We start from the raw sequence: 14,975 nt of genomic DNA, 5'->3' as shown, positions 1-14,975 counted from the left end.
CCTCCTTCCATCCACCCTCCTCGATACCCGAGACTTGACTCCTATATCAATAGCTTCATCGGAAAGCAGCCTTGACATCGGCACGGGGCCACTCGAAAAGGACGTCGCCACCATACACATTGGTCGTCACATCACCAATTCGCCTCTCCACGTTTTCATAGAACCTTTCACACTCTGATAGCACCTTGGCCACCAGGCCTCGGCTCAGCGCCGGGTCGTCTGCGTCGCCAAAGTGCTTCTCCACACGCTTGCGCAGCGCTTCGATGCCCTTGCGCACCTCCTTGGAGTCGTAATTGCCAAGCACCTTGTTGAACACCATCTTGCTGTTGGATGGCTGCGCCGCGATTGTTGACGCCGACTTTCCTGACTGAAGCTGCGCCTCCATGTTCTCGAGGTGTTCCAGTACCTTGCCCAGCGGTCGTCGCATCACCGCGTTCAGATAGAGGTTCATGTGCTCGTCGTACGTTGCGTTCGCCTGGTCCTTCCACTCCTCAAGCACATCCAATCCCCGAGTGTCCGTCTCTTCTGTGAAGTGGTTCATGTTCTCAATCAGGAGGATGTGGAAGTTGAGAGCCTCCTTGTCCTCGGGATCTGCAGAGCCGCTCGTCACACTAACTCCAGGGTTCTCTCGGGCAATGACCATGAGCGAGTCAAACATTGTCTTGAGTAGTCGGTCATACTCGCGGTCAATGGTGCCTCGAGATGCAAGGTTGGCATCCACCCCGGCAAGCATGTTCTCGACGGCAGCTGAGAAGGCAGGGAAGACGCGGATGAATGAGATGACGCCCTTTCGCTTGCTGATCTTGACCTTGGTCTCCTCGATAGCTCGAATCTGCTCATCGACAAATTTCTTAAACCGCACTTCTAGATGCCCGTGGAGCTTCTGCAGCAGAGTGTTAAGGTACTCTTGGTTAGACTGGCTAATCTCGGCCATCTTCTTCTCTAGAGTAGCCAGGACTCCAATTCCTTGTCTGGTAATCATTAGCATATCGACAAGAAAAATGAACACATTCAACTTACAGAGGATCCTGTCCAACCACCCATTCCATGAGCCGAAGCAGCTCTGACTCGAGGAATGCAAACACAACCTCCATCGAGCGCAAGATACGCTTAGCCAACTCTCGGTCAGGCTCCATAAGACGAGGCCGTCTCAGATCGCCACCTCGTCGGTCTCGAGGTGCCCTAGCAGCAACAGAGTCTGGGAAGTCGACCTGTTCGAGGGTTGTGGCGTGGAAGAAGTCGATGATAAAGTTCTGCTCCATCTGCATAAGAGGAAGCAGGTCATCGAGAACGCCTGCAAAAACTTCGTATGGCAGGTCCCTGCCCTCGGCACCTCCTCTCTTCTCTGCCTTTTGCTTGCTGCCGCCATCCTCTCGCTGTGATCGAAGGGCACGAGCAAGTGTTTGACTACGCTTCACTGTCAACTTCCTGGCAGTGGTGGCCACACTTCCCTCCTGATGCTTCTCAACAGGAGTTGTGAATAGCAATTCGGCCTCATCGCCGGTCAACTTCCTGGCATTCTTACGCCAAACCGCAACCACAGCCTGGAACTCGACCCGATACACAGGCTGACTCTTATCCTGGTAAAGTTGGATGAGACGGTTCCATTGCTCCGTGTCCATGTCACGGGCATATAGCATCAGGGGGCTGTACTTCCACAAGACGTCTCGGCCAAGGTCATGATGCGTAGAGTCCACCTTGCGAGACAAGGCTCCTTCCATGGCAAGCTTGGTTTCTGTAAAGGCCTCGTCAAACTGCCGGGACATGAAGTCGACGAATCTGCGCATAAACGATGCACTCTCCTGGTCGTAGATCTGCTTCTTCTCTTGGACGATGCGCATTTGCTTGAAGTCAGGGTTGAGGCCATGGGCTTGGTCCGATTCTCCCGTCACATCCACCTTGTCGCCACCGCTGCGAGTGGGATCGATCTTGATCATAGCCTTGTAAAGGACGACCAGAGACTTTTCGACGTCTTCCAAGCCACGGAGATTGTCCAGAGGTGCCATTCGGAGTACTTCGAGTTCGTTCGATGTGATGGCGCATGTCTCAAGCAGAGACTCGAGCTCCTTCTTGAGTAGCTTCTGGTTTGCCGTCTGCACTTGGAGACCCTGGCCCTGGGCCTCAATATATGCAATATCCTCCGACAAGGTCTATAACTTGTTAGAATTGCCTTGCAAGTTTAGTCAACAACTTACCGAAAGTTCAACGGAATAGAGTGTGAGCAAGTTGTCTAGCTCCTCACACTCGGCCATAGCAACATCAAGTCCCAACTTGATCGCATCGACGCGCTCATCTTCCTCGCGGAAGCGAGCAAGCCAACCTCCGGCCTGCGCCTTGTTGAGTTCACGCTCAAGATCAGCCTTCATCTCTTCGACGTTGCGTGTTCGCATCTGCTCTCCAGGAATCCATCCGAAGTAATCGAGCCACTGGGAAAATTCTTCACTCCTCTCATCTAAGATTGATGGGTTGACACCTAGTGTTTGGAGGTACTTCACGTCATTGCCTGCAGCAATAGACCGGCGAGGCTCCTTCTTCTCAGGTTCCTTTGACTTCTTGGCTTCTTGGGGCGGCCCATGCGAACTCGATGGCCTGCTGCTAGGAAGACTGATTTTAACTTCAGGAACCAGAGAGCTACGATCTGCAGACTTGGGACGCTCTGTAGCCTTGGGTTTTTCTAGCACCTTGGGTTCTTCTGTAGGTTTCGCCTGCTCGTAGGGTTGCTCGGGGGTCGTTTCCTTCTCCCTGGAAGGCGGGCGAGGCGGCGCAGGAACAACGCCCGTGATACCGTCGGGTCCTTCGTCACCCTTGGCTTGAGCTTGACGCAGACGCTCTCCCGCACCACCAGGTCGAGGCTTAAAGGCAGTTGCCGCAGATGCAGTAGCGGCAGCCTTCCATAGAGCACCTGCGATCTCATTTCTTGACTTCTTCACCCTGATCATAGGGCCCAGACCAGGTCTCGACTCGTCTGAGTCGCCTGCTGATGGGCTGGGTTCTTTACGAGGTGGTGAGATAGGAAGATCATCTGGGGCCGAAACGGGCGGCTCAGGGGGCGAATTAGGGGCAGTTTGGAAGGCTGGCGCCGGCGAAGGGGCGGCACTCGCTGCCGAATTCGAAGAACCTGGTCTGAGAGCTGGGGGTACTGGAGGTGCTGATGTCTGTTCATGCCTTGGCAATTCCGCCATCCGTCCTGCGGACGTCGGAATCTCTCGATCCTGAAGACTTCCGGTAAGGGAGCTATTCGCCGACTTCATACTCGAAGTATCCTTTCTTGGCAAAGTCCGTTCGCTGCTACGTGGTGGAGGTGCCATTGGCTCCTTTTTCCCAGGGCTAATCAAAGGCGGAGGTACCAGGTCTCGGTCAAGCGGTCGAGTGGGATCCATAGGGGGTCTTCTTCTCTCCGGAGGCGGCCTATCAAGTTGGAGAGGTGAGGGAACAGGTTGATGGGGTTGCATAGCTGGCTGCGCTTTTGGCGAAGGTGAGGATTGAGAGGTTGGTGGCTGCGGAGGTGTAAGGGTTGTTGGTGTTCGTGCATCCGGAGGTTCCCCAAACCTCCCATAAGCCCCCGGCCCTGTCATACCATTGCGAGAGCGTGGTGGTAAGCTAGAAGCATCATCGCTCCTGGCGGCTAAAGAATTGGCAACTGAGTCCTGACTCTTGTTTCCATGAGCCATCCATCGAGGAGGCGGCGGGCCCCCTCTCGAAGCGCTCGAATCAAAACTTCCAACAGGCGAGTTGGTGATGTTTGGAGGTGGGCGAACTGGCGGCGTCCTGAAACGCGGGATCTCTTGGGCGGCCGCGGCTGGATGTCCCGGAAGCGAAGGGTGCGTTGGTTGCACAGGATGTGCAGGTCGCTGAGCTGGTGAACTGTTTATAGGTTGGCTCGGCAGTTGTTCAGGCTGTGATGGCGGCTGCGACGGCTGTTGCGGCAGAGAAGGTCTTGCGGGGCCAGGCGGTCGTCTCGTAGCTCCCATTACTTGCTCATATTCTCTCTGCTCGAATCCGAAAAGCTCTGGAGTCCTACCGCCAGTGTATTTTCCGTAGATCTTGATGAGACTGGCAATAAAGAACTTCTTTTCCTTATCTGTCTGGGCCTGCCAGAAGTAAGGCTTGCCGAGAGTGACCTGGAACCCAGTGTCGCCGGCCCAGTCGCGATGGTTGGCGTTGGCTTCGGGCCCGGTGTAGGACTCGATGCGTGACAAGTCGTCGAGATTCCATGTCTTGCCGATAGAAAAAGAACCGTTGGCATTCTCTTTGGACTTGTGCATGCGGACTCGGCCGGACTTGCGAACGGCTACGATAATGATTCGAGGCTTCTGGACATCAGGTGTCCGGGCCTGGGGCGGAGGAGGGGTCGTTGGGTAGGAGGAGAATTCGGTGATTCGAATGTGGGTGATGTACGTCTCATGAACTAGCGAAGCTCGTCAGTCGAATGATACACTCGCCATCATGTGTTTTCTTGATCTCTGTCTCCTGGCGACAGCCCCACGGCCAAAAGTTGATGGACTCGCGGACCAGACGCGGAGATTATGGAGTCGAGAGCTAAGCTTGGCGAGGACAACAACCACAAGACTTACGGGAGCCGTCCACATCCTTCTTGTTGAAGCAGCTTTCTATGATGCGGCGCTTCTCATCCTCAAAGCGCTCTGCCCTACTAGCAGCCGCAGCCGCGCCGGGGCCGCCCCCATTTGCGCGGTCCATGAGCAAACGGCGAGGAACGGGATCACGCAGGGGCGACGAATGGTGAGCGCGGAAGCATGTTCGGTCGGGCAGGGGAGGAAACGAGCGGTTCCCGCGACAAGAAGCGGGCTATTCGAACAGGTGAGCGCGCAGTGCGACGGCGCAGTTGTCGACGTGATGAGGTGACGCTTCTCGGCGCTCGGTGACGTGGATTCGTTTCGAGGGCAACTTGGTCGTCGAGGCGAGGTCAATGTAGGTAATGTGGCTGGAGGTTCCCTATTTCGATGTGGAGGTTTCGGGTGGGCACCTGCCTTGGCCTGGGCGCTGGGCGCTGGAGCTTTGGGCTGTACCTGCCTTTGTTGCTCCACTGCAGCTCCGGATCTTGGAAGGCTGCTGTGGCTGTCGGCCTATGGCAAGCCACAGAATGAGGTCAGGCTCCGCTAACACGTGTGTCTTTAGTTATGTTTGTCTTCCATCTTTATTGCGCTGCGTGATTCTTTGAACCTGCAGTCATCCGACAGGAACCTATTATTGGGATTTATGTCTCATGCAGATGAAATTTTCGAGTTTCTTTCAATGTCCAAAGTTTGCAAGCCTGCGGAGAGCTCTGATTCAGCTTGGTGACTGTTTACAACACGTCAAGACGCCTTCCTACAATGTCCTTGACCATATCAAGGTCCAAAGCTTCCACAGTCCTCCCTTTGAACCCCGTCGTCGACTCTGCCATGCACAGTGCATTGTAGATGGCTTCCTCTGTGGCGTCTGCTGCAGCCTCAAAAACCCCGTTGATTGAGTCGTCATCGAGCATTTCTATCGCCCTGGGCCTGGGTCGGTATGGGTCCTTGACGAGTGATGTTCCGGGTGCCATGGACACCTCCTGGAACGGTATTTTGGATGCGGTTGAGAAGGCCAGGAATATGTCGCCCGATGTGTTGTTGCCATAGCCACCCACCTTGCCGAGCCCGACAGTGGCCCGTCTAGCCACACGCTGAAGCTGGATGGGAAGCAAGGGGACGTCCGTTGCGATGACAACGATGATGCTGCCGTCTTTTCGAGGCTCCTTGACCGTGGTGTCGTCGGGCGACACCGCGCCAGGTGCCTTTTTTGACTTGATGATTTGACCGATTGGAACTCCCCCAATGTGCAGATTCTCCTGCGAGCCATAGTTGGCCTGGACAAGCACGCCTACAGTATACGCCTTGGGATCCCCGGCTGCGTCAAATCCCTGCACGACTCGACTGCTTGACCCTGTGCCGCCCTTAAACCGGTGACAGATCATCCCGGTGCCGCCGCCTGTGTTTCCCTCTGGAACACGCTCAGAGCTCGCATTCAGAATCCCGGTCACAATGTGCTCCGGTGTCACTGCGAAACGGCTCTGGTCGCTCAGAAAACCGTCAAACGTCTCTGCGACGACTGGAAATATAAACAGGCCCATCTCGCCTTCGTCATCGGCGTGGTAGCGGAATGCATATTCCAAGATGCCGCGGTGGCCATCGCCGATGGCGGACGTGGTGGTGAGGACGATGGGCGATGTGAGCAACCCTGTTTCCTCGATCCAGTGGGAACCTGTCAGTTCACCACAGCCATTGAACCTGAAGATCCCGGCATGTGACGAGTACTTGAACCAGTCGGGACGAGGAAGAATAGTCGTGACACCCGTGTTGACGTCGGCGTCGGGTCTGATGGACTGAGTATGAACGAGCACACCGGGGACGTCAGTGATGGAGTTGAGCTCGCCCGTTGGCCACTTGCCCAGTTGAAGTTGGGGCAAGATATCACGAAGACGAGCTCTGCCAGATGAAGTTGAGGTAGACATTGCGGTTTGCACTGCTGATTTGGAAGAGCTAAGGTCTCTGCCCATGGTGTTTGAGGACTCTTAAGCCCTCACTTTGACGTCCACGACGCCTTATATCTGCTGATATCAGGTGATGAGCCTGGATTGTGTCGCTGCTGAGTCAGGCATGCAATTGCGAGATGTTCGTATTGGTTGAGAGTCGTCGGTTTGTCTAACAACCTTGTCTATCTTCGCTTCAGGCGAGTTGAGAAGTGAATAACACAAGAAGACGAGACCTCGTGAATCATCGAGCTGGTGAAGAAACTAAAATTAGCCTCGGGTCTAACAAACGAAAATACGAATTGTCAAGATGAAAGTCAATCGCTTTGACATGCACCAGACATTGTCTCGGCCGAGACCGTCGGCAAAGCTTCCCTTTCGGTTTTGTTGACTTGAGTTGCCAGATTAGGAAATTATCTCCCCAGACTTCCCCTCAACTCCTCTCCTCTCACCTTTGAATAACAACGTCATTTGAGAGGAGAGACATTGGGCCTGCGATACTGTACTCGGATACAAGGAACCAATCAGAATGAAAGTGCCGTCACCAAAACAGCCCCTAGATTCACCATAGCCGGGGCGAACGCCCTCGTGATACAGCACGCAGGATTCAGAGAGATCCGCTATCCGTTCACGCCGTTCTACCCGCTTTCCCCTCACAACTTAAGCAACATCGGGCCCCAGATCGGCGCGGCTCTCACCCCGCAATCGCGGTCTTGGTCGTCCGCCATCCGAGGTTCTGCTTACACAATGTGTCGTGCATGTTAGCCGCCGCCTCAACTTCAATTGGCACATTGAAGCCTTCTTTCAACCTCTCAACTCTGGGGCATCTTGCTGTTTCTGTTACTCACTAACACTTCATCCCTCTACTCCTCTCGCCGCACTGCTTCTGTGACATCGCTTGGTGACATCATATCCACCATGGTGCCCGCCGTGAGAGCTATCCCCAACGTACGTAACAACCCCGCAAAGGTTTGAGGCATTGAGTATCGCCTCTCACTCACCCTGAGCCAATTCGTTCAAGCAACGCTCACAACAGTCAATCTAGGCCGCCAAGCGAGCTACGAACCTGCTCCGCACCGTTCAGTTTACTCACCCGCCCTCATGTCCCTGCCACTCGAATCCCGGCTATCACCAGTCGCCGCCGGTTCTCACCCCCTCCAGACATGCTCATCAGCGCAAGTATGCCACGCCGACCACGCACCCGGGCCAGAAGGAGTACGCTTTTGAGATGGCTGCCTCGTCAATTCGTTTCGGTCCCGGCGTGACGCAGGAGGTTGGTATGGACTTGAAGAACCTGGGCGCGAAGCGAGTTTGTGTCGTGACGGATGAGAACGTCGACAAGCTAGATGCTATGCGACAGGTTCGTGAGGCTCTCACTCGAGAGGGTGTTCCTTTTGAGGTTTACTCCAACGTCCGAATTGAGCCAAAGGATAGCTCGTAGGTTTCTCAAAGACCCCGGTATCGGCTCTTTCTGACAATATTGTAGTATCAAGGACGCCATCGCTTGGGCTCGTCCTTATGAGCCCGATGCCTTCCTGGCTGTCGGAGGCGGCTCAGTCATCGACACAGCCAAGCTCATGAACTTGTATACGGCGTACCCAGACGCCGACTTCCTCGACTTTGTCAACGCGCCACTCGGCAAGGGCCGTCCCGTCGACAAGCCCCTAAAGCCCCTCATCGCCGTCCCGACCACAGCCGGCACGGGCAGCGAGACAACGGGAACCGCCATCTTCGACCTCGTGTCCAAGCGAGCAAAGACGGGTGTCGCCCACCGGAACCTCAAGCCTACGCTCGGAATTTGTGATCCCCTCAACACGAGGACTATGCCTGCAGCAGTCAAGGCCGCCTCAGGTCTCGACGTGCTCTGCCACTCGCTCGAGTCCTGGACGGCCATTCCTTTCAATGAGCGAACACCGAGGCCTACCAATCCCATCCTGCGTCCAGCGTATCAGGGAGCCAACCCCATCTCTGATGTGTTTTCGTTCCACGCTCTCCGTGCTACTGTCAAGTACCTTCCACGATCTGTAAGGGATCCTGATGATCTCGAGGCTCAGAGTGAGATGCTTCTAGCCGCCACTCTGGCTGGTGTTGGTTTCGGAAACGCTGGTGTTCATCTCTGCCACGGTAAGTTTGCGTGTGACTTGAGTCAACTCCCGCGACTAATGAGTTCCAGGCATGTCGTACCCTATCTCGGGTCAGAACCCAGGCTACAAGCACGCTGGATACCAAGTAGCATCGCCAATCATCCCTCACGGTGTGTCGGTCGCCGTCTCCGCCCCGGCCGTCTTCCGTTTCACAGCCGCCTCTAACCCAGACCGACATCTTGCCGCGGCCGAGGCATTCGGAGTCGACATCACCAACGTCAAGCGCGAGAGTGCAGGCGAGGTTCTCGCCGAGGCCATCACCAAGTTCCTGGCAGAACTAGGAGACCAGCCCAAGGGCCTCAAGGAGCTCGGGTTCGGCACGGAGCACATCGAGGCTCTTGTAGAGGGGACGATCCCTCAGGCACGTGTGCTGAGCTTAGCCCCTGGTTTGTCCAGCCAACTCGAGGCTGAGAAGGATCAGCTCCGGAGATTGTTTGAGGATGCCATGACGCATTAGGAATTAAGGGTAGAGCAGAATGCCTGAAGATGCCGTGATGTGGGTGTATATCCAAATAATAAGACATGGATGCAAATTTAGCATCTGCTCCCACTCCCACCCCTTGCCGGATCTGAAGCTGCAGTGTTACCGTTTATAGTAGCAGTAGCATCCGATCGAAGAAAGCTAAAGTCTGACGACAATGCGGCTCTGGGTTGACGCATACCCAATGGGATACCGGGGTAAAGTTGTGCCACCAGATCTAACACATGTCCCCCTTACTTTGTGCAACCTTGTGCCCGTACTATGCCGTTTGGTGCAACCCTAGCGTTTTCACAGCATGCACCTCGCCGCAAAGTCCCAAACCGTTTGCCCATTTCGCGAACCGTCGCACGGAATTTGCTCCGTTCCCCGCAAAGAGGATTGGATGACAGCTTGGGAACCAGACGCCATTGGACGGAAACCAAGAGTCCCTGCAGGTACGCGGTGTCACTGGCTATTGCCCCAATAGGAAATCCAACTACAAATCGTGCATGGCTACTGAGACACCTTTCCGACCTCGGCAAGCCCCTACAATTTCTTGGGGCTTCACCAGGACGAACGAGGGAAGGGCAGTCCGTGGAGGCAAGAAACTAGGCGAAGAGAGACGTGAAGGAATTCGTCAGCCTTGAAGTTCTAGAGTGAACCAATGTTTGCCTCCTTTTTTTTTCTTGATCAGCCAAGTATCAAAATAGAATGTTCCAAGAGTCATGAGCTCAGCAGGTTTTTTTATTTTATTCTTTTTTTTCCACGAGTGGGCCGATAGCGGGGATCGCCTCTCGGAAGACGTCCCGATGGCCGCAACGTCGGTCGTGATCCTGATCTTTACCTAACGAAATTTCCAAGCGGAGGTTTCGCACGAAGACCAAGACCTCATCTGAATTTCTCCCTGTGCCACTTCACCAAGCGGGAGCAATATCCACATTGACGTCACTCCACTGTTGGCATTGTACGAGACCCCAAGTGCACGAGTCGATCGCTGCCCTTGCCGGATATGTACGGAGTCCGTTAGAGCATTGCACCAGACAGGACCAGACGATGGATCCTTTCCTGCCTTATATTAACAAGGCCGGTCCCTTTCATGGGATCCGGAGCTTCCCCACGACTGAGCTTCTGTAAGGCCGTCAAATCTGTTGTGGGCATCCTTGCTCAAGTTGCATCCAAGTTCCATCTTTTTTTATCTTTACACGCTCGTTACTAGTTGCTACCAGATCCGATGGAGGGTTCTTCCAAAGACTACAGAGATGAACCGGACCTTGAACTCGGTCCCGATTCATCCAAGCCTGCCAGCGGCAGCGAGACTCCCCCAAGCCCCAAGACGGCTGCTGCCATCAGGAAAGAGAAGGGCCGAGTAAGATTCAACAGCAATGCCGCGGTTACCAGTCCTCCGGTGATTCCGTCTAGCCCACCGCCCGAAACCCGAACAACTCCCATTGCAAAGCCGAGGCCTTCGCTACTACGAGGCAACTCTTCAAACTCTGTGACTGGCAAGGACATTGACGATGGATTGGATCCCGAGTCGAAGGAGGCAATGGCCGCTGCACAGGAACGTGCCAGGTTAATCGCGGCTAACCTTCACCGAGATTCATCGGCCATTTCCAGAGACTCACTCGAATCTAGCGTGGGCACCGCTTACGACGACCGCGAGTCTACTGCAGGCTCTAACATCCCCCTTCAAGACCTAAGCCACTCGGCGCACAACCGAGACGGCTTCCAGAAGATCCCGTCCGGGGAGCATGAACACCCGACACTCAAAGAAGAGGCATTCAAGCTGGTCCGATCCCACACTAACCGCTTCGAAACCAACACTGCCCAGAACTCGCCAACTGCCAAGGAAGCTCCTCGCCAACGCCGAGAGACTTTGACCGAGCTGAATGATGGCAATTATGATGGAGTGGTATATGATGTGCCTGAGCCCGAGCAGTACCGCGGCAGCGTCCTGTCTCAGCTATTGAAGCTCTACAAGCCTCCTGAGCCGCCGTTCAAGGGAGGACACAACCGAAACGCCTCCACAACTTCATCGATCGGTGGAACGAACAGCCCTACTGTCCAGGGCACTCCCTCCGGGGCCTCAACGCCAACCCGCAAGAAGTGGTATAACCAGAACCGCTCGCAAGACACGCTTGCCAACCTTGTCGAGGCATCAGCACGGCTTGCCAACCCCAACGAAGGAGAGCAGGCTGGTGACAGCAAGAATGGCGGGAAGAAGCATGGACGACCTCCGATGCACAAGCGAGCTCACAGCGCCAACCGGCTCAGTGGTTTCTGGCAACAACAGGAAGCTCGGATTACGGTTCATATCGCAGAGACACTGTCGCGACAAGACTACATCATCAAGCTCTGCCGCGCCTTGATGTTATACGGAGCTCCAACTCATCGACTGGAAGAGTATCTGAGTATGACTGCCAGAGTTCTCGAGATCGACGGGCAGTTCCTCTACCTGCCGGGATGCATGATCATCTCATTTGACGACAGGTCGACGCACACGACAGAAGTCAGAATCGTCCGTTCGGCTCAGGGCATTGATCTGGGAAAGCTGAAGGACGTTCATCTGATTTACAAGGAGGTCATGCATGACTGTATCGGCGTTGAGGAAGCTACCGACAAGCTGGATGTCTTGATGAAGCGCAAGGACAAGTTCCACGCTTGGCTGCGAGTCATCATCTTTGGACTCACCAGCGTTACAGCCGCGCCCTTCTCTTTCGGAGCCCGTCTGATCGATCTCCCACTCATCTTTGCTTTCGGCTGTCTTGTTGGAGTCCTGCAGCTCATTGTGGCTCCCAACTCTGCCCTGTACAGCAACGTCTTTGAGGTTACCGCAACAGTCGTCGTCAGCTTCTTGGCCAGATTGTTCGGCAGCATCAACAACTCGAACCTTTTTTGCTTTGGTGCTCTCGCTCAGGGCGGTATCGTCATGCTTCTTCCTGGTTACATGGTTTGTAAGTTGAATCTCTTTTCCGCACCATCTTGTGGTGAGCCAATGCTGATACCAACAATGTAGTGTGCTCTTCTCTTGAACTTCAGTCCAGGGCCATTGTCCCGGGTTCAATTCGTATCGTTTACGCCATCATTTATTGTCTTCTACTTGGATTCGGTATCACAGTTGGCTCAGCTCTATATGGACTCTTCGATGATACGCCATCCAACCAAGCGACTTGCGAGAACCCCATGGACCCCTACTACGGCTTCATCTTCGTCCCCCCCTTTGTGGTCTGCATTAGCATGATCTACCAGGCCAAGTGGCGCCAGGTCCCCATCATGGTTATCATCGCCTTTGCCGGATACATGGTCAACTTCTGGAGTGGACAACGATTCAAGTCCAGCCCACAAATCTCCAGCACACTTGGCGCCCTGGCCGTCGGTGTGCTTGCGAACCTGTACTCACGACTCCGGCACGGCGTTGCGGCAGCCATTCTCATCCCCGCTGTCTTCTGTCAGGTGCCGGGAGGCCTGGCATCGACCGGAGGTTTACTCAGCGGCCTCAGCGTGGCCAATGAGCTCACCAACAACAACGGGACAATCAATGGAACAGCTTCTGTCCAGGTTGAGAAGGGAGGCAATCTCGACAACTTGGTGTTCAATGTGGCGGCTTCGATGATTCAGATTGCCATTGGAATTGCTGTCGGACTCTTTATGAGTGCTCTAATCATCTACCCTCTGGGCAAGCGACGAAGCGGTTTGTTCAGTTTCTGATTCTCATTTTCACGGCGTTACCAGCATTGCGAGGTTTTTGTATTGCATACAACGGATGTATTTTAAGAGAGGCAGCTATTACACAACGAAAACAGCGGTTACATGGGGGCAGGGGACAAAAATCAGTTGCGTCACAGACGCTTTGCATTTGGTGTTTATGAGATTGGATAGGTCTTGGCATTGAGATTGTTTTCATGTTTTTCATCCACATCATGAATGAACGAACGACAAGGTCGGATTTAAAGACGAGCGAGTATCTAGACAGCAAGTTTGAGGTGTCGACTATGGCCTCATGAGTTAACAATTTGAAGCTCTCTTTTCTACTCACTCTCACCTTGGCAGTGACATTCAATACGTCATGCAGCAATGAGGCAAGCCCTACATACAATGATGTATCCATCGGCTCACCGGGGACAGGATGATGCCCGTCGGGATTGCCGGGACGGCACCGGCGTCGATGAATCGGTTGATGGATCAATGTTCCCACCCTTCATTCCGGGTAGCCCCAGCTTTTGCAAACTAGACCCCTGCCACGGTGTCAATCACCAACGGCTTGGCTAGGCTTGGCTTTTTGTTGACGATTACGCGTATCTCCCACATGCCGATCCACGTTTTTGACGGTGTGACTACCGTTTATTATGCATGGATATGTGCGTGTGCATAAGGCTAGGCAGTGGATAATGGTGATGGTATAATTGGTTGTGCAGGTATAGGGTGAGTAAAGGACCCAGCTACTTCCACAACCCTCATATAGATGGAAGGAACTACACTAGAATATAATTCGTCTATAGTATGTAGCTAGATAATTAGATTGAGAAGGAACAATCCCTCATTTCGATTTAACTCGATCTCGTCCCTTCTGAAGCCGTGATCCATCTCTTCCATCTCCATCCCTCCCACTCATCCCTCTACCCGTCCACTTACACCCTCCCTACGCCCAACCTACTGTTGCTATCTCCCCCCTCCTATTTCTTAACTGGTTCTGTGATCATGAGTATTCCGGCAGATGCAGCTCAACCAAATACCCCTTCACCAACGCCAGAGCTAGTGATAAAAGCCGAAACTCAAGATGAGCGAACCACTCTACCAGCAAACGAGCCTCTGGCGCCACCTATACAGCTTCCCCTTCCCGACAGGGATGACTCTCCGTCGCCACTGACACATTCTCTACTACCGCAGGTAGAGTCCCTGGCAACGCAGCCGCCCATCCCAGAGGCAGAAACCCTGGCATCACAGGCGCAACCTCCCCCACTTCCTCCTCGCATGGCTCCCACCCCAGAGCCAGAGCCTGTTCCTCGCAAGCTCCCACACACATTAAATCTCTACCGGTACAAGGGCAGCGACATGCCAGTAGGCACCTACACTCTGGGCGAACGTGAAAGCCAACCACTCTACCTCTGCAAGGCAGACAGACGTTTTCTCGGACTACTCTCGTCGCCAATGGTCATATACTCGGGGCCTACCGATGAGGACCCCCCGCTGGCATACATAAAGATATCAGGATGGAGTTGCACTGTCTCGGTCGGGTTGGCAGCTTGGTCAGGTGCACTGACTCTATACCCGGATCAGGAGGTGAAAGAGAAATTCTTCCGCGGTGGACAACACTTCACCATTGAATCTGGGGCCAGTGGGAATGAAGTGAAAGAAGAGTTTGAGTGGCGGCCTTCAAAGTGTGATGCGGTAACGGGCCTAGGGGGTCAACGTCGTGGTTGGAAGCTCATGAGGCTCGCCCGAGGACCTCCTGGCGGCGCAGATATGGACTTTTTACCTGGGAATATCAGGGACAGCTATGGGAAGGAGATCGTTGCAGTCTGGACCGAGGCCAAGCGGAATTCGACAGAGATTGGGCATTTCCGGTTCCTGGGCACTGGAGTGACGGGGGCTCTCGGGGACAAATGGGCCATCATGGCTATTATCACAGCGCTGGCTCTACTGGAGCAAGATCGAGCCATCGCCCAAAGAGCCATCGCGTCTATATTCCAGAGAAAGAGTGGATAGGCAATGGCAGACTGGAACCCTACATGGTCATGGGAGAGGAGGGATGGCCAAGTACATCAGTTTGGATGGACTTCTTTTTCTTGATGATACCCTACAGATAGATACTATCGTTCATCGACCTATGAAACATGAAACAATAAAACACATTAAACCC

The 14,975-nt window shown here is 54.1% G+C and overlaps 5 protein-coding genes across 5 annotated transcripts; 3 read left to right on the top strand and 2 right to left on the bottom strand.

Annotated features, from left to right (window-relative positions):
• Positions 1-55: 55 nt before the first annotated feature.
• Positions 56-4,698, bottom strand: NCS57_00302100 (Sec3-PIP2-bind domain-containing protein; the record flags this gene model as incomplete). Its single annotated transcript, XM_053053037.1, has 4 exons — positions 56-971; positions 1,021-2,150; positions 2,196-4,408; positions 4,575-4,698. 4 exons carry the CDS (start codon positions 4,696-4,698, stop codon positions 56-58), a joined length of 4,383 nt encoding a protein of 1,460 aa, XP_052918283.1.
• Positions 4,699-5,305: 607 nt separating this feature from the next.
• On the bottom strand, positions 5,306-6,538 carry NCS57_00302000 (uncharacterized protein; the record flags this gene model as incomplete). Its single annotated transcript, XM_053053036.1, has 1 exon — positions 5,306-6,538. One exon carries the CDS (start codon positions 6,536-6,538, stop codon positions 5,306-5,308), a length of 1,233 nt encoding a protein of 410 aa, XP_052918282.1.
• Positions 6,539-7,429: 891 nt separating this feature from the next.
• NCS57_00301900 (Hydroxyacid-oxoacid transhydrogenase) lies at positions 7,430-9,112 on the top strand (the record flags this gene model as incomplete). Its single annotated transcript, XM_053053035.1, has 4 exons — positions 7,430-7,459; positions 7,557-7,948; positions 7,998-8,635; positions 8,685-9,112. The coding sequence occupies 4 exons, from the start codon at positions 7,430-7,432 to the stop codon at positions 9,110-9,112; spliced, it is 1,488 nt and encodes a 495-aa protein (XP_052918281.1).
• A 1,234-nt stretch (positions 9,113-10,346) lies between these two features.
• On the top strand, positions 10,347-12,823 carry NCS57_00301800 (uncharacterized protein; the record flags this gene model as incomplete). The annotated part of the gene is made up of 2 exons (XM_053053034.1): positions 10,347-12,069; positions 12,132-12,823. The coding sequence occupies 2 exons, from the start codon at positions 10,347-10,349 to the stop codon at positions 12,821-12,823; spliced, it is 2,415 nt and encodes an 804-aa protein (XP_052918280.1).
• A 990-nt stretch (positions 12,824-13,813) lies between these two features.
• NCS57_00301700 (uncharacterized protein) lies at positions 13,814-14,821 on the top strand (the record flags this gene model as incomplete). Its single annotated transcript, XM_053053033.1, has 1 exon — positions 13,814-14,821. One exon carries the CDS (start codon positions 13,814-13,816, stop codon positions 14,819-14,821), a length of 1,008 nt encoding a protein of 335 aa, XP_052918279.1.
• Positions 14,822-14,975: the final 154 nt, after the last annotated feature.

Source organism: Fusarium keratoplasticum, chromosome 2, assembly GCF_025433545.1.
Source record: "Fusarium keratoplasticum isolate Fu6.1 chromosome 2, whole genome shotgun sequence".
Lineage (NCBI taxonomy): Eukaryota > Fungi > Ascomycota > Sordariomycetes > Hypocreales > Nectriaceae > Fusarium > Fusarium keratoplasticum.
The sequence above is the reverse complement of the archived record's forward strand: the minus strand, read 5'-3'. Positions and strand labels throughout refer to the sequence as shown.